The sequence below is a fragment of the Moschus berezovskii genome, chromosome 22 (assembly GCF_049115385.1).
Source record: "Moschus berezovskii isolate FMDL1 chromosome 22, NW_MosBer_1.0, whole genome shotgun sequence".
NCBI classification, from domain to species: Eukaryota; Metazoa; Chordata; class Mammalia; order Artiodactyla; family Moschidae; genus Moschus; species Moschus berezovskii.
Genome location: NC_142481.1, coordinates 7941784 through 7960209, shown reverse-complemented (window position 1 = coordinate 7960209; position 18426 = coordinate 7941784). Strand labels below are relative to the sequence as shown.

At 58.2% G+C, this 18426-nt stretch overlaps 2 protein-coding genes across 2 annotated transcripts; one reads left to right on the top strand and one right to left on the bottom strand.

Annotated features, from left to right (window-relative positions):
- The first annotated feature begins 1363 nt into the window (after window positions 1-1363).
- Window positions 1364-5297, top strand: GFY (golgi associated olfactory signaling regulator). The gene is given in 5 exon segments (XM_055413185.2): window positions 1364-1480; window positions 2426-3029; window positions 3168-3752; window positions 4349-4522; window positions 5098-5297. Coding segments are annotated over 4 exon segments (1548 nt in total). The 5' UTR covers window positions 1364-1480; window positions 2426-2440.
- A 325-nt stretch (window positions 5298-5622) lies between these two features.
- Window positions 5623-16638, bottom strand: SLC17A7 (solute carrier family 17 member 7). Its single transcript, XM_055411032.2, has 12 exons — window positions 16577-16638; window positions 12046-12298; window positions 10528-10646; window positions 10115-10229; window positions 9949-10036; window positions 9616-9702; window positions 9374-9516; window positions 8603-8752; window positions 8290-8422; window positions 7515-7625; window positions 7187-7314; window positions 5623-7007 (listed from the first exon to the last, which is right to left on the bottom strand). Exons 1-12 carry the CDS (start codon window positions 16636-16638, stop codon window positions 6714-6716), a joined length of 1683 nt encoding a protein of 560 aa, XP_055267007.1. The 3' UTR covers window positions 5623-6713.
- Window positions 16639-18426: the final 1788 nt, after the last annotated feature.

Sequence of the window (18426 nt, the reverse complement as noted above, 5' to 3'; positions counted from 1 at the left end):
AAGAAAGAGTTCAGTGATGCCCGCGTCTGGGCCCAGAAACCAGACACCAACATCCACCCACCCACCCCCGAAGCCCATTTTCAGGGTGCCCTACCGCGCAGTGGGCTCCCGGCAGCGAGGCTGGCAGCCCCCTTATATCGCCTCCGCAGCCCCCGCAGCGGCCAGTGACGCAGACCAGGGGGCCGGGGGCACTGGGTCACCCCCACCCCAGGCTCATTAGGAGCTGCCAGCGGTAATGAGGAGCCGGGGGTGGGGGGCCAGCCGCTGTCTTGGCGGCCACCCACTAATTGGGACCAGGAGCTGGGACCTGAGGAGAATCGGGAGGGGGAGAGACAGAGAAGTGGACACAGGGGGTGTGTCAGAGGGATAAAAATAGAGACCGGCGGAAGGACCATCAGAGCAGAAGCCAGAGACACAGAGAAAGAGAGACGGGAAGGAACAGAGGAGGGACCGATGGGGAGAAGCAGACAGACGAAGCAACGCTGAGAGGGAAGGACGAAGACTGACAGAGAAGGGGAGAGGGGGAAAGGGAGCAGCAGAGGAAGCAGGGAGAGAGAAGGGGGAGGGAAGGGGGAAGGCGCCAGGACAGCGGCTATGAGATGGAGGCTCAAGGGAACGGCACTCGGAAAGACAGGAGGTGGAAGGACAGCCAGCCAGCCTGGGCAGAGATGCCCAATCCAGGCAGGCAGAGACCAGAAAGACTGAGGTGGGAGACGGGGCAGGAAAGAGAAGCAAAGGGCATGTCTGGTGGTGGGATGTGAAGGCAGTACAGTGACATGCAAAATCAGGAAAGTCTTGGCGACATGGCACGGAAGGAAAAAGAAGGATCCTGACTCCCCTGAGCTTGTGTCCAAGCCCTTCCTGGGGAGGAATTTGGGATGCTGTGAAGATAAGGCCCATTCCCCCAATACTGGCTCTTAAGAGGGTGCTCTCTCCACGATGGGATGGTAGGCAAAGGTTGGGAAGTCCCAAAAGGCAGCAGCAATCTGGGTCTCTGATTGACAGGACATGGGAACTGAGACTCCTAGTTCCCCAAAGAGGAGGGGAACAAGGCCTGGGTCTGGGAACCTGGATTTCTGGATCTGAGGGGAGAGGTCTGGGGCGGGGGATGTCCCAACTCCTGGATATTGAAGTGGGAGGCTACCAGAGACCTGGATGCTTGGTGTGGGTGTAGGAGAGGGCAGAGGGCTGGGACCCCTGGATTTGCAAGGAGGAGAGCTGGGTTGGGTCACACCCCTCCACCAGACGATCCAGTCCCTAACTCCCTCCCCCACTCCAGAGACACTATCCTTTATCTCTGGCCCTTTAAGAGCTCAAGCTGTCGCTAGGCTCCCAGGATCCCAAGGGTGGGGATCAGTTGCATCACCTGTGCCCCTGGGACCCTACCTCCTGCCACCCTACCTAGAGCCATTCTGCAGCATTCACCGATCTCTGCATTCAGCTCTGTTCACCTGTTGTTATCTTGGACCCCACTGAGCAGGTAAGAGACCCTAAACCCCAAGTGGCCCCATCCCATTTGGGTGTATGCCCACCCCACCTCCACCTAGCCACAGACCTAGGTATCCCTGCCTGAGACCAGCCTGAGACCTGGGGATCTCAGCTTCCATCCTCCACAGAGACACGCGTCCTTCCCCAAGCTGTCTCCTCCTGAAGGCTGAGGAATCCAGACCCCTTACACACCTATCTCTGGAAGATACGAGACTCAAGAGTTCCTAATCTCCTTCTAACTCAGGACCCACCCATTTTCTTTCTTTCCTGTAATCCACAACCCACCCCACCCCCAAGATTTGCTCCCTCGAAATTCTAGGCATCTGAACCTTCAGGCCTCTGCTTTCCAGAGAAGTAGGAAGTTAGACCCACATTGCCCTCCACCCTCTGGGAACAAGCAGTCTGAACCCCCAGCAGCCTTCTTGACCAGGATCCAGGAGTCTTCCGCCTCCTCAGATTACAGGCATTTAGGCCCCCTCATCTCTCAAATCCAGGCAGTCAGGCGCCCCAGTCGTTCTTTCTGAGCCTTCTCTAATGTAAACAACTGTTGAGTCAAGATGTCCCCAGGGCCCTTGAAGAGGAATTGATCCCCTGTCCCCTCAGAGGTCTACATACTTGGAAGTCAAAGTCAAAGATCTGGGGGCTCGGAAATGTGTCTTTCTTTCCCAATTTTCCTGGGACCCTCTTTGGGGAAACAGATAAGGAAATTTACTACAACTCCCAAGAAGCCCTGTGCCTCGTCTCCCTTAGCTACCGTGGCTTCCACCCCACAACCTACTGGGGAGTTACAGGTGGCATCTCCTTTTCCTGGCTCTGACCTGGGCGGTGCTAATGCGGTCTATCTGGGGACCACTGGGCGTGGCCTCTGGAGTGGGCAGAGGCTCCTCCCCGCGGCTCTGACCTTAACCCCTTCCTTCCCGCTCCCCTGTTGCCATAGGTGTCACCCAAAGCTATGAAATCCTTCAGACCAAGCCTCTTGCTTCTCGGCTTCCTCTTCACCTGGCTGGGTTCCAAGGCCGCCCCTACGGTCTCACTGCCTTCGGGCTCCGACTTCTTGGGGATAGACCACCCCTCCCAACCCTACCCTCCGGCTTCTGAAAATTCCACTCTCTATGTACCTAACCCAGAATCCCCAGGGGTTGCTTATCCTGAGCCCTCCAAGACACGTCATGCGGTTTCCCCTGAGCCCTCCCCCGTTGCCGTCACTGAGACCCCCACTACTGACCTCCAAGGAACCCCCCACCAGGAGCCTCCTAAGGCCCCCAAATCTAACTCATTCAACACCTCAACACCAGAGTCCCTGGACACCCTCCAAATTAACCCCTCCAAAATGATATATCTAGAATCATCTGAGACCCCCAAAGCTGACCTGACTGAACTTCCACACACAGACTCCCCTGAGGCCTCTACACCTAATTCCTCTAAAACCTCACACCCAGCATTTTCTGAGACCCCAAACCCTGACCCTACGCAAACTCCACATCAAGAATCCCCAGAGATTTCCAAGCTTAACTCCACGGAAATCTCACACACAGAATCCTGTGAGAATCTCAACTCTAATCCCTCTAAAACTTCCCACCTAACATTTTCTGGGACCCCAAACCCTGACCCTACCCAAACTCCACATCAAGAATTCCCAGAGATTCCCAAACTTAGCTCCCCTGAGATATCACTTGCAGAAACCCCTGAGACCCCAAATTCTGACCCCACCAAAATCTTTGACCCCAAATCTCTGAAAACCCATGACTCTGACACCGCAAACTCTAAATTCCTCCAGACCCTCCATCCTGACCCTACCGAAACACCCCACCCGGCATCTCATATAGGCCACAAGCCCAACCCCACCGAGACTGCCCAAACAAAGTTCCCCACAACCCTCTACCAAGACTCAGAGATCCCCACAGCCTCTGACCCTGAAATCTCCACTAGCCTTGCCCCAGAAACTCCTGCACCCTTCAAAGAAGAAGTTACTGTTCTTAATGAGCAATCCCTGAATCCCAAACCAGAAGCCCTTGCAGCCACCCAGCCCACCGCCCTTAAATTGCCCGCCTCAGATTCTCCGGGGACCGTTGATCTGAAAGCCCCCCAGAACTCTAGCCCTAAAGGGCCCGACGCCCCTCCTTCCTCAGCCCAGATTGCGGGGCGCCCTACTCCTCCAGGGCCCCGCAATCAGCCGGCCCCAGCCACTCCACGGGCCCCCCAGCGGCGCAGCCGAGGTGAGAGAGTCAACACTATCATCGTGTTGGAGCGAGTGCAGGAGACCGGTGAGGGGCTGGGAAGACCCGGGCTCCTGGGTCGGAGGGAGGAGGAGCAGACCCGGACCCCCGGGTCTGGGGGAGGAGGGGTCGGGGGCCTGGACCCTCGGGTCTGGGGGAGGACGGGCCGGGGGCTGGACCCCCGGGTCTGAGGAGGAGGGGCCGGGGGCTGGACCCCTGGGTCTGAGGGAGGAGAGGCTGGAGGCTGGACCCCCGTGTCTGAGGGAGGAGAGGCTGGAGGCTGGACCCCCGTGTCTGAGGAGGAGGGACCGAGACCTGGACCCCCGGGTCTGGGGGAGGAGGGGTCGGGGCCTGGACCCTCGGGTCTGGGAGAGGAGGGGCCGGGGGCTGGACCCCGGGGTCTGGGGGAGGAGGGGCTGGGGGCTGAACCCCTGGGTCTGAGGAGGAGGGGCCGGGGGTCTGGACCCCGGGGCCTGGGGGAGGAGGGGCTGGGGGTCTGGACCCCGGGGCCTGGGGGAGGAGGGGCTGGGGGCCGGGACTCCCGGATCCGAGGGCGGAGGAGGGCGGGATCTGGACACCTGGGTCTGAGGGTGGAGGGGGTCTAGGAGGTTAGATTGCTCAGTCCCTGGGCCTCATTCCTCCAGGCGTGACCCTGGTGGGGCGTCCTCGGGGAGCGGCAGGCGGGGCCCTCTGCCTGTTCCTCGCTGGAATCGGGCTGCTCATTGGCATTTTCCTGCTGCTGTGGTGTCTCTACCGCCGGGCGGCTCGACACCGGCCCTTCGCACACCACCGGCTCCCGAACGACGGCGATGAACCGGGTGAGCCACTCCTGCAGCGTCCCGCTCCTTGAGTGCTTGCACGTTTCCTTAAGTTGGTTTCGCCTGGCACTTAATTGCGCCCTACCTAAAAGTACAGGTCCCCATCCAAGATCAGTAGAAGCCCTGACCCCCAATTCTCTGGAAATTTCACAAACACCTGTGAAGTCGGGCCCCCAGCGCCGCGTGGAGTTGCCCCCGGCGGGGGAACAGCAGGTCCCTACAAGCCCCGCCCCTTCCCCCTCCTGGCGCGGGGCATGCCCCGCCCCTGCCCCGCGGACGCCACGCCCCCCTCGCTGTTTAAGGCCCTTAAAGGAAATGGCACCCCACTCCAGTGTTCTGGCCTGGAGAATCCCAGGGACTGGGGAGCCTGGTGGGCTTCCGTCTATGGGGTCGCACAGAGTCGGACACGACTGAAGCGACTTAGCAGCAGCAGCAGCAGCAGCAAGATTATTCGAAAACCTGATTCCAGTGGAAGCTTGGAGTCCTCGTCCCCATCTCCTCATCGGCCAGCGGCTCAGTAGAGGGGACAGGCCACCAGTCAGCCCGGGGTCGACCTCGCTCCTTTGTCCCCATAGTGATGCATTTGGACGCCCCGAAGGAACCCTACGACCTCTACTTTTACGCGCCGGACGCCTGGGTCCCTTCACACATCGCTACCAAACAGCCGCCGCCCACCCCCCCGCTGCCGCCCAAGCTGCCTCCGCCGCCCCGCGGGGGCCGCCCCCAGCGCCTGGAACCACTCTCCCCTGCCACGCTCCCCAACAACTTCCTGTGAGCCTCTCCAGACCTGCGCCAGCCCCAGACTGAGGAAGCACCCGGGGTCCTGTCCTCGGGGTCAGCTTTGCTACCTAGTGGTCCTCTAGGATTGAGGACACCCAGAAATGCTTTAGAAATCAGCGGAGAACACAGTCTGAGACAGAATAAATCGCGTGTTCCCACCCCTGAACAACTCCTCTGGCCTAAGTCCTGGGAGAGGAGGGTGGCTGGGGTCAAGGAGACTGGGGGCTTGGGCTCCTCGGTCCGAGGGAGAAGGGGGTTGGGAATTCCCAAGGCCAGTGACCACTGGGTGTGTACACCAAAGCATTTTATTGGGAGAGGGGCAGGGCAGGATTTACAATCACAGAGACAGAGACACAAAGACACAACCCTGCCCCGGGGAAAAACACCCCTTTTCCCCAGCCCCATTCCCTTTCCTGGGATTCTGTGACTTCTCCTTTACATATGTTCCCCCAAATTCTAAACCGAAATAGGGGAGTCTGAGAGGGGAAGGATCCCAGATTTGGAGTCGTTTAGCCCCTGAGGGACGCAATAAATGGCCACTGAGAAAATGAGGGCAGTTCAAAACCACCCATGAGAATAAAGTGCAAGGAATTGGGGGGAAGGGGAAGCGTCTTGAAACCACCATGGGGAAGTTCAGTGGTGGTGGCTTCAAACCATTGAGTTGATGGACTTGAGCAGCCGCTCTTCTTAGACCTGAAAATTGTGTCAGAAAAAAGTGCATGGGGGTGAAGAGAGGCATATTGTTAAAACTGCCATTTTGGTTGTTTCCCTAGGCAATGTGCTAAGCTGGGAGAAGGTTTTGGGGAAATTTGGTGCTGCAGCAGAGCCTGCTTGTGGGGGAGGGATGAAGAGGTTGGGGGGCCGTGCTTGAAACTGCCATTTCCCCTCAGAAACGCTGGTGAGAATCAATCCCTAGAATGGCAGGGATGGGTGATTAGTTAAACCAACTTGGAAAAAGCAGAATACAGTTGGGAGAGATTTGAAACTTCTAGAGGAAGACCTTGAATTTTTTTGAAAGAGGAGGGGGTGTTGAGTAATCTCAGGGGTTAGCCTGAGAGTCCCAGGGGTTCAAGGAAAGGGGGAGGTGCCCAAAACCACAAGAGAGAGGAAGAGTCTGAATTGTCCATTCAAATAAAGCCCTGAAAGGAGAGATTTGAAACCACTGAGGCAGAAAAAAGTGGAGAAGGGAAGCTTTAGGGGAATTTGGGTATCCTTGAAACTGTCAGTCTGCAGCTTCACTACCCCTGAGAGGCAAATAGGATGGGAAGAGGATCTGACAGCACTGGGAACAAGGGAGAGTGCTTCTTAGGCCTGAGGACAGAGAGGACTGGGGTTCCTTGACACTGTCACTCAGGCCAGAGATGTGAGGAATGGAGGGCCTGGAAACTGCCATCCAGTGGGAGGCACGTGGTCAGTAGTCCCGGACAGGGGGTGGGGGTCTTGGGGGTTGAACTGTGCTGTGTGTAGCCCCATAGGATGGAGGGGGCGCAGGGGGTGCCCCGGGGGGCTCAGCCTCATCCTCCATTTCGCTTTCGTCGCTGCCAGCCAGCTGGTCGTGGCCAACGAAGCCACATTTCTCTTCGCTCATCTCCTCAGGCTCCGCCCATGGCTGCTTCTCTCCCGAAGCGAAGACCCCGTAGAAGATGACGCCCCCATAGTGCACCAGGGAAGCAATGAGGAACACATACTGCCACTCCTCCCGAGTCTGTAGGGGGGACAACGGGGAGGTGAAGTCAGAGGACAGAGACGAGAGGGAAGGGGCGGGGCTATGGGAGGGGGAGGGCCTTTCTCTGGAAAAGGAGCCGGAGATCCAGAGGTGACGTTTGTCAGGAAGGTGCTGTACACAGATTTGGAGGGCAAGTGGGTCAGGGCCCAGGCACGGACCTTGTGCTTAGTCATGGCACCCACGATGATGGGGCACACCATGCCGGACAACGTGCCCACGCCGTTGGAGATGCCCATGAGGATGCTGGCATAGCGCGGGGCGATGTCCAGGTGGTTCACGTTGAACCCTGGCGAGGCGAGCCGGGAGGCGTCACAACCGATTCCCACGCCAGTGACTCCTCCCCCAGCCTAGCCTCCCCGACCTCCCGGCCGCTCCGCTTTTTCCAGTCCGCCTTTCGCCAGGCTGGGAGGTCCTCTACCTGAGCCAGGAAGTTCCCCACTGAGCTGAGTCCCCCCCACCCGCAAGCTGCAGATCGCCGGTTCTCACCGGAGATGGCGAAGCCGCTGAAGCCCACGGCGAGGACTAGGAAGGAGATGGCCACGCCCTTGGAGTGCGAGTAGCCGACCACCAACAGCAGCGTGGCTTCCATGCCAAAGCCTGCGGAGGGCCGCCCCCTCTGAGCACAGGCCGCCCCGCACCGCCTCCCCAGACCCACTCCCGGCTCCCAGCCTCCCCCAGTTTGACCCAGTCGTGCCACTTCCACGCCTGTCCCTGGCTTTGTCCTCCCGCGCCCGCCCTAACCGGGCCCTCAGTTCTCCAGTGCCTGGCCCTTGACCTCGTGCACAGGCTTCGCTGCCCCAGCTGGGACCTCAATGGCCCCACCCCCTGACTAGGCCACGCCCTGAAGACAGAGGGTCTAGACCCCACCCCGGCACCTTCACGGCTTCCCTCTCAGCCCCCATTCATTACACTCACACCTTTGTCTCTCCGGGTGCCCCTCTTCATCACCCAGTTCCCATCCTACTCTGGCCAGCCTCGTATAGGCCCCGTCCTTCCAGACACAACGTGGTCTCGCCTTTGCTTCACCTGGGCAGCCACACCCGCCTTGCCCTTCTACAGACACTGCCCCGTAGGCTGCCACCTGAGATTCTGTTCCTGCCGGACCTGGTCTCGCTCCGGCGCCGCCTTTTTGGACATGCCCCCATGAACACGCCCTCTGACCCCGCCCCATCCTCCATGGTCCAGCCCCCTAGATCCGCCCAGCCATGCCGCCCCCATCCCAGTCCGGTCCCAGACCAGATCCAGGCCCCGCCCCACTCACCCCCACAGTTCATCAACTTGCGCACGTTGGTGGTGGACATGATGCGGCGGCTCCTCAGGAAGTCGGCGATCTGGCCTCCAATGGGCACGATGATGGTCATCACCAGGTGAGGCAACGCTGACACCAGGCCCACCTGCGCCGGCGGGCGTACGGGGAGGCTCGGCTCAGCGGCCACCTGCCCGGGGGTCTCGCCACGGCTCAGGGACCATGGGCTTCCTCCCTGCCCGCCTTCCAACCCCTTGGGATCCAGGTTCCTCTCCTTCCTGCGCTCACCCTCCCGCCGCGCCCGCAGCTCTCCCCTTCCGGGCCCAACCTTGCTGATCTCGAAACCGAACACTTCTTCGAAGTAGGCAGGCTGGGAGATAAGAAGCAGGTAGAAAGTCCAACTACGACAGAAGTTGGCCACGATAATGGCGTAGACTGGCATGGACGTGAAGAAGCGCCTCCAGGGTGTGTTAAACTTCTGTGGTGGGCGAGAGGAGGGAAGGGCTGCTAAGACAGAGAACAGGCCTGGGCGCTCTCAGAGTCCCTTCAGGGATCCCACGATAGTCCCGCAGAGACACAGATTTCCCTGTCTCACTAAAGCCGCCGAGGAGGCAGGGTCGCCGGCCTGACCGCGTCCCCAAAGGAACACTGACATCCTAGCCTCAGTGGTCCTCAGACTGGCGAGTGTCCAGACCCCACGATGACCTTTAGAGAGTCATAAATGTGGACCCATGAGTCTCCTTCCACCCAATTATGCCCCCTAATTCGAGCCTCACCCACCCTGAGGTCTGAGCAAAACCCTGCATTCCGCCTCTGCAGGTTTAACCACGCCCATCAGTGGTCCCGCCCACCTCGCCACCTAACCCTGCTCTCCCCTCTGCTAACCCCGTCCTCCCTGGGCTTTAATCACGCCTCCTAGGTTCTAGCGCCATCCATCTGGCGATGCCATCGTCTCCTCTAAACGTCTATGGAAATGTCTATGTAGATCTGCCGAGATCCACACGCAGTGCGGATTCAAAGCCGCTCTTCCTCCCGTCTCCCTGCCTGGAAAGCTCTCCTCTCCCCACCGCGCCCCCGCCCCCCAGGCTTGGGCCCGGACCGTGACGGGGTTCATGAGCTTGGCGCTCTCGCCGATGGCGTCCTCGATGTACTTGCGCTCCTCCTCCGAAATGCTAGGGTGCAACGCCGGGGACTCATAGGAGACGAGCAGCCAGAACAGGTACCAGAAGATCCCGAAGCTGCCTGGTGGGTGGAGGGGGTCAGGAGGAGGCTGGACGCGAGGTGACGACCGGCCTCGCTCTGCCCCGGCGCCACCCTGACCCAGGCGTCCGGGCCCCTCACCATAGACGTAGAACACAGAGCTCCATCCTGAGTACTGCACCAGGACCCCGGCGAGAGGCATCGCGACCACCGCCCCAGCATAGGAACCTAATGGGGAGGGTACCGAACGGAGAAGAGCGCGTCTTTCCTCACGTGCAGCAGTGCGGATTCCCAGCCCCCGCCTTCTGGGACACAGAAGTACTGGCCACTGTCCCTCCTCCCCCAGACACGTCGGTCTGGGTCACCAGCCCTCTCCTCTCTCAGATCCCCGAGTTCAAGCCCGCAACCCCCTCCTCCCTCCACCCCCCACCAGCCCCAGACCCAGGAGTCTGGATCCCAGCCCCTTCATCTCACCGCAAAAGGCTGTCGTCGCCAGGCGACTCCGCTCTAAGGGCGGGGCCCATTTGCTCCAGATCCCATGGCAGGCGGGGTACGTGACCCCCTAGGGAAGAGAAAACCAAAGTCAACGAGAAAAGGTGGGGTCGGAACGTCAACGGGGTCATAGGGGGCGGAGCTTTACCTCTACCAACCCCTGCAGGATCCTCACGAAGATGACACAGCCGTAGTGGACACGTGCAGCCGAGGGGATCAGCATGTTTAGAGTGGAGGTAGCCACAATAGCAAAGCCGAAAACCCTGATAGGAAAAGTCTGTGTTCCGAGAAGAGTCCAGCTATCCTGCCAGACCTAGGATTCTGCCCTTTCCTCCTTCAGCAGGCCAGGCCCCGCGCCCCCTTAACCCCAGGTCCCACCTTCTATGAGACTCCCCGCTTCCACAATACAAACCCCACCTTTCTCTAGGGCCTCGGCCCCGAACCCACACTCCTCCGGTTTTCCCGGAGTCAGCCCCCAAATGCAAGGCCACAGCCTCTAACTCTACCCACACAACTGTAGTTTCTACCCACTTTGAGACATCCCCTCCGCCCTCCGCATACCTGTTGGCTGCGAATTTTTGGCAGATAAATCCTCCAGGAATCTGCGTGACAATGTAGCCCCAGAAAAAGGAGCCGTGTATGAGGCCAACAGTCTCTGGATCCCAGTTGAACTGAGCTTTCTGTGGGCCAAAAGGCACATCAAACCAGCACCCCTGCCCCAGACGCTCTGCTTCTCCACCAATCAGCACCCGCAGACAGTCCCCCGGCCAATCAGCAACAAGGATCCCCTCTCGCCTTCAAAACACCTGCCAATCAGAGCTCGGGCCATCTACTCCAACTTTGCTCCTCCATGTTGCTAGGGCCGCACTACCTTAGCAACAGAGCCTGTTGCTGCCTGGAGGCCTAGCTCTGTCTGCTTGCCCTTCTCTGAATGCGTAGGAACCCATGTATGGGGTGGGTTTCTTCCTCCACTTCTAACCAATGTACAAACCGTTTGCAGATTGGATGGGGTCTAGGAAGAGACAAGAAGTAGCAAAAGGACTGGGCATGATTGGAAAGGGACAGGGAGGCCACACCTCCAAATTTTTTTTGGAGGCAGGGGCATGGCCTATATGGAAATTAAAACAGAAAGTCTGAGATGAAGCGGGGCTTTTTAGGTCAATGGCCAGAGCAGAAGGAGAAGGGATGTCAGCAGCGGTGAAAATTCCAAAATCAGAATCAAAATTTACAGTGAGACCTTCTCTGGCAGTCCAGTGGTTAAGCCTCCCCCTTCCAATACAGGGTTTGATCAGTGGTCAGGGAGCTAAGATCCCACATGCCTTATGGCCAAAAACTCAAAACATAAAACAGAAGCAATGTTGTAATAAATTCAATAAAGACTTTAAAAATGTTCCACATCCAAAAAAAAAAGAATCTTAAAAAAAAATTTCACTGTGAAGGGACTTCCCTGGTGGTCAACTGTGTAGGATTCCCTGCTTCTACCGCAAGGGGTGCTGGTTAGATCCTTGCTTGAGAAAGTTCCGCAAACCGCAAGGTACGGCAACAGCAACAACAGAAAAATTCACGGTGGAGCCTGAGTTGGCCTGGGAGTAAGATTCAACACTGGAACAGGTACGGGAGATGCAGGTGGAGCAAAGTTGCTAGGATGCCCAAAATGAAACAGGAGCAGCCATATCATAAGGAACCAAATGCTTGGCAAAGTCTACACTTTGAAATCAGAGAGGTGAAACAAATAGGAGCGAGGATTCATTTAGATAAGGGCAGGACTTAGGAAGGGAGAGCCCTGAGGTGAGGTGGAGCTGAGGTTGTGTGCCAAGTGTCCGACTCTTTGTGACCCCATGTATCTTCCCCACCCAGGGATCGAACACACATCTCTTATGTCTCCTGCATTGGCAGGCGAGTTCTTTACCACTAGCGCCACCTGGTTAGGGCCCAGGGTGGGGCAGCGCAAAAAGGCGGGTCTACTCAGGCCGGGGGGTGAAAGGGGCGTGGTCCGGACCTCGCGTAGGCTAGTGTGACGTCATCAGAGGGACCGGGCAGGGTTTTCCCCAGCCTCAGGCTGCTCCCGCCCTGAGCTACCTGCATCACCACGTGGCCCCCGCGGTGGGTCGTGCTGTTGTTGACCATGGAGACGATGGCCACGCCCAGGTTGCAGCGGATGCCAAAGCTAATGCAGAAGCCCAGACCGCTCATGATGGCGATAATGTAGCGGCGAGGGAGGCCAAAACAGGTGCAATCCACGACCGGCGGATCCCGGGTCTGCGTCGTGACCGGGCGCCCATCTGCACTCAGCTCCAGCGTCTCGGCACCTTCTTGCCGCTTCTCCAGAAGACTGCGGCGAGGCAGCAAGTATCAGACTCGGACGTCCGGGCCCCCAGCACCCTCCTCCCCATGACACGAGTCAGGGCAAAACTTCTTGCTTTTCAAGACTAGGGATTCTAAGCCCACAACCCCTCTTTCCCCAAGAGTCCAGCCCCTAACTTCCTTCTCCTTCCAGGGTCCAGAAATCTGGACCACTGGTCTCCATCTCCCTCAGACGAGGCATTCCCACGCGCCCCCAGCCCCTTCCTTCTTCAGACTCGAGTATGGAACTCCCCAGTTCCCATCTCCACTAGCCTTGTCACCTCTCAACTCAGCTGTTTTGGACCCAGGCTACCCTTTGTGATCCAAAACCCTGTGCCCCCAGCCCCCACCCCCAAGGCCCAGAGACTCTCTCCAGCCCAGTCTCCCAGATACGAGTCTATTTGAGGAAGGAAGCAAAAGGCGCTAAGGAGATGCCTCAGCAAAGGTGTCAAAAGAGCAGATGCTTCTCAGCCACATCTGCTATATATACCTCACCCCCTCCCTGCCCCGGGGCATGCCCTGCCGGGCTTCCAGGCCCAGGTGTGGGGCTGACATCAAGCTGACTCCATTCAGCCACTGGAAGCCCACTCCCAGGGATGGGGGGGAGGGGGGAGAGGTCCAAGGCACTGGAATCCAGCAGCCCAGCTGGATATATCTGGGGAAACTTGAGTTCAGGCTGTCAGCCTAGGGGGTGGGGAGGAGGAGTGGCGGGTGGTGTCCTGGCAAGGGACAGATGGCCCTGGTAGGGGGATTGGCTCAGTCCCCAGCGTGACTCTCGCCCCCGCCTGTTCTGGATCCAGGATTGAATCTGTGATGACGGATAGGGTACTTGGAGGGCCACCTCCATTCCAGAGAGAGGCTGCAGGGAGAAAGAGGTGCCCTGAGACAGACGTGGAAAAATTCAAAAGGAGGATGTCAGAAATGGAGTCGGGGGGGGGCGGCGTGGAGAGAACAGAGACTGAGAGAAAGAGGATCAGAGACACAGGAGGGAGAGAGACTCAGAGAGAAGGAAAACAGATGCCCAGAGAGGGAGAAACAGACAACCAGCCTGAAAGAGACCGGGGCAGAGACCCTGAGAAGGAAAGGGCCTGAAACCCAGGGAGGGACCCAGAGACAAGTGGGGACAGAAACCCAGGCGAGAGAACGCAGAGGCAGAGACGCAGAACGCTGAGAGAAAGACCGAAAGACAAGGAGCCTGAGGAGAGACAGGCTGGGGATATGATGTGTGAGGTGTGGCTCCTCTCCGAGGCCGGTAGGCAGCCAGGGGAGCGGGCTGGATCTCAGGAAGGGGCTAGAACAGATGGAGGCGAGGGAGACTGGGACGGGGGAGGAAAGAACAGCCAGACGGTCTGGGAGGAGGCGGGTGGAAGAGATGGGAACACAGCAACCCTCCCCATCCTGGAACTTAAGGAAGTGGGGGAGGGGTTAAGAAAGTGGGGAGACTGGGGGAACGGACAGAAACTAGGGGGACGAGGAATAAGACCCTGGCAGGGTACAATGAGCCAGAGAATGGGGAACAGAAGCCCCCCAGAATGAATAGCGCACGGTGGTAGGGACTGGCCCCTCCCATCAGAACAGGTCGGCCAATGAGATTAAACTTTGACCCAGCTTGCCCTGGAATGCTGTTTGACCCTGAAACTCAAGATGAGATTGCAGCCCCTGAAATTTGATATTCATTGTTAATATGAGGACATAGATCTCGGATCAAAGTTTTATAAACCAAGGAACGCAGTCTCAGTATTCTGTATTTGTAAAATGGGGGCATAAGTAGAATGTGAGGTTACAAAGAGGGAACTTCAAGGTGACATTATCATTTCAGGAGAACTAAAGATACACAGGTGAACGTGGCCCCAGTGCTTCATGGAGGGTAAGAACAGATCGCTTGGCCCTGTCAGGATGCCTAGAACTCAGGATTAGGGACTTGATGATGAGGAAAGGCAGCAATTAGGGAGCAGGTAGGACACTTTCCTGGTGGTTCAGACAGTAAAGAGTCTGCCTGTAATGTGGGAGACCTGGGTTAGATCCCTGGGTCAGGAAGATCCCCTGGGGAAGGGAAGGGTTACCCACTCCAGTATTCTTGCCTGGAGAATTCCATGGACAGAGGAGCCTGACAGGCTACAACCCATGGGGTCGCAGAGTCGGACACGACTGACCAACTAATCCTTCCACTTTCTTTCACCCAAAATGAAGACGGAGTCTCAACCTCCATCTCTGGGTCTCTGCCTCTGCTTCTCGGAGAGTCTCAGTCCACCCCCCTAGTCCCCCCTCCCCGGTCTCTGTCCTCTTATGTCCCTTTGGTTCTCCCTTACCCTCCCATTGTACAACTGAGAAAACTGAGGCTCAGGAAACAGAAGCAGCATGCCCAAGGTCACACACAAGCAGCAGTGGGACCTGATCACTTCCTGGCCCTCCGCATCGCCCCGCCCCAGGCCTGGCTCTCAAAAAGGAGGCATATTGGCTCCTGTCTCTTGCTGTATTCCCTTTCCCCCCTTGTCCTTGTCCCAAGTCACCCTGGGTTGCTGTGTGTTTCCTGATCTGAGGGAGTTCTCCACCCACTCCAGCAGCACTCATCTCGGGGAAATCTGCAGCCCCCACCCCAGACTTGGGCGGGAGACTGACCTGGGTTGAAAAGATGCCATGTGTACTCAGCCACTGACTTCCCCCCTTTTCCCAACGGTGCCTCAGTTTCCCCAGCTTCATCTAGAGGATTAAAAGGAGTCCGGTGTGGGCATTTCCCCCCTCAGCAATCACTAAAGCGGACCCCAGGATTCAGATGTGACTGTCCTGGTGGGAACCCTGAACTCTGGGGTCTCTAGGGGCTCCCAAGGCAGCTGAGAGAGGTGATGATCAGGCAGAGTCAGACAGAGAGAAACCCAGACACAGGAGAAGCGGAGACTGAGGAAGAAAGAGAGCCTGAGAAACACATTCCTCCTGCCTCCATCCCCCTTCCCAACCCCCTCCACCAGCACGTCTCTCTCCCTCTCCTGACTTCACGCTGATGTATTTTGAGAAACTCGTGAAAGGAGGTGAGAAAAAGGGTGGGGAGGGGCTGGAAGATTGGGAAAAAGAAAGGGTGAGGTTATCTTAGCTCCTCCACCCCCTCCCCAACACTGCGCCATCCTCCTGCCCCCCTCCCTTCTGTCCAGCTTTATTCCTATCTCTCAGGTTACTAAAGGGTGGGGTAAGTTTGGGGCGCGGAGGTAATCTGCAGCAAGCAGGACGAGTGTTAGACTTAGAGAAGGACTTGCATGGTCTAGTGAGCTGTACTGAAGATCAATCAAAGATAGGGTCAGGGCTGTGGGCCACGGGGACCCCAGGAGGGAATGGCAGCAGGGGCATGGTGCTGATGAGGCCCCAACTCCTCCCTGCACTGTGGCCAGATATTTTTAGGCTTCTCCGCAGCTGAGTAATTTCTCTGACTTGGAGCCAGGGCTGGGGTTGGGGGTGAGAGACTCAGGAGAGGTGTAGCAGACTGCTCTGGGGACACCCAGGTCACTGGGGTCATCTCCTTGACTGGGAGGAAGTCCCTCTCAACCCTAGTCTATACCCTTTGGAAAATACATCCTACTTCAGGAGCCTAATGTGTGACCTGCAACTTCCTTCTCCATCAGAGACCCAGGATACCCTGGCTTCTTCCTCCCAGCTTAGCTCTCCTCAAGGACAAGGACCAGTGGACCTCAATCCGATTTAGCTTCAGATTAAACTCTCTGAGAGATGACAACCGACAAACACACAGAGATGGAGAGATCTGGGACGAGGCAGCAAAAAAACCAGAGAGAGGGCCAGAGATCCTAAAGGAGAGTGTCAGAAACCCTAAGGCAGGGAGTTGGGGGACAGAGACTCAGAGAAAGAGACAAGGGCCCAGAGAGAGGGCTGTAGAGATCTAGTGAGAGAAAGAGAGAGGGACCGGGACTCAGAGATAAAAGGAAATGGAGACTTAGAGTGGACAGAGATCTGGAGAGAGGAGGCAGAGAGAATATAGGTGAAGGGAGACTCAGAAGCCGGCGAGGGAATCAGAGATCCAAAAGAGGGGGATATATATTTATAATCCCAGAGAAAAGGGCAGAGAGCCTCGGGATGGGGTGGGATGCAGAAAAATGAGGGATGAGACCGGACCGTCGGAGACCGAGGGAGAAAACTGGACAGATGGGTGGCCCCCCCACGCACGGGTACCGCCTGTCTAGCTGTCCATCTGCGCCCAGGTGAGAATGAGCGTCCTTCTCGGACCCTCGCGTTCTTCCACGCCCAGGACCCCCACCACGCTCACCGGTGTAGCTTCCCGAGGGCGCGACCCGCTAGCTTCCGAAACTCCTCCTGGCGGAACTCCATGGTGGCCGCCCCTGCTGCCGGAGCCCCCGCCGATCCCCCCGCCCGCGGGCCCGGGCGGCCGCGTCCGGGTACCCGGGGTCCGCCCCGGCCCGGACGGCCCCGCAGCTCCGCTCGGGGGGAAGGAGGCTGCGAGTGCGGGCTTTCTGGGGGCTGTCACCGGACTCAGCGTCGGGGGCGGGGTGGGGCGGGACGAGGCCCCGCCCACCCGGCTATACCCCGCCCCTTGTATTCTAGTCCCGCCCACCTTCCACTGCCATTCATCCAGGTTCTCGCCTCGCCTAAGACCATGCCTCTGGGTTTTGAACTCACTTGTCTGGGTTGCATCCTCCCAAATCAGTCCCTTCCGGGAGTTACTTCTTCTTCACCCATTCCCCCCCAGCTCCTTCTATCCCAGATTCTCTCTCCTCCAGAGGTCTACCCTGAGATTTGCTCCCGCCACTTGTTTCCCCTAATTTCGTGCTCGCATTTTCATCTCCGTCTAAATACCCTCCTGCGTTTTGTCCTCCCAGTCCTACCTCTCCGAGTTTCTGTCCCGTCCCGTTCCTCATTCTGCCCAGGCACGCCATCCCCAACCCGCCACACCCTCAGTTCCAACTTTCTCATTCAGAAGGTTCCTTTCTCATTCAGGGAATTCCTTCCCCTTTCATGGATTCCAAACCCCATTGTCCCTTCTAGTTCTTCCCCATCCACCTGTTTCCATCTTTCCCCTTTTGGATTCCATGTCCCTCCAGTTCTATTTCCCCTCTTGTCCCACCACCCCTTCCAGTTCCTTCATTTCCGATTTCCTTCCCCTGGGTTCATCTCTTCAGAGTTATACTTTCCCTACCCTCGTTGCTGGTCATTATTCCCTCCCTAGCCTCTGATCTATCCCCGCCCTTTCACTTCTCTCATCCTGAGTTCTGTCCCCACCCCTTGAGTGTGCCCCCTTGGATATTTCTTTACCCCTGAGTTCTGTCCCCTCCCCTGGGATCTATCCCCGCTTTGATTTTTGCCCACACCCTCTGGAACCCGATCCAGGTATACATCCGTGAGCACATTCCCCGCCCGTGAGTTCTGTCCCCCTCCTCTGGGACCTGTCTCCGCCCCCTGGGATCTGTCCCAGCCCTCTGAATTCTTATGGCACCCCTGAATTCCAGCCCTGCCCCTCTGGGGCTGAACCTCGACTGTCCTCGGCCATCTCCAGCCCGCAGGCAGGTCCTGCTCCGCTCCTTTCGCCACCAGCCCCTTTCCCCGACGCCGAGTCCACCTCCAGATCCAGCCCCCAGGAGGGTGCTCCTTTCCCCATCGCCGCCCTGCGTCGGGCCAAAAATGCACTTGGGATTAAAATTTCATGATGTGGCGCAGGTCCGCGAGGGAGTGGGAGGGAGCAGCCAGCGCGGCGGGCGGGCGCCAAGGACGGGGCGCAGCCTCTCGCCTCTAGTTTTGCCTTGCTGGGTCTTGGGTGTCACAGTTTTGCCTGTGTTTGAGAAAACCTCGAATTCTTAGGGAGGAGAGGCTGGGGGCTGGGACTCCTGGGTTCGAGGGAGGAGGGAGCCAGGAGAAGCCCGCGGAGCCGTCCGCACGCGCCACCCTGCGGCGGCAGAATCCCCGGTCTGGGTGTGGAGGCGGCGGCCGCGGCTCCGAGCCAGGTGTGAAGGTGGAGCAGATGGTGAAGAGGCGGGAGTGGGAGAGAAGCCCCGCCGCTGCCAGATCCCGAGCCTTCGCCGGAACCATCACCATGGAGACCGCGAAAGGCAGAGAGGACCCAGCCCCACATTTTCGGGACCCGGGAATAAAGTTCTTCAGCCG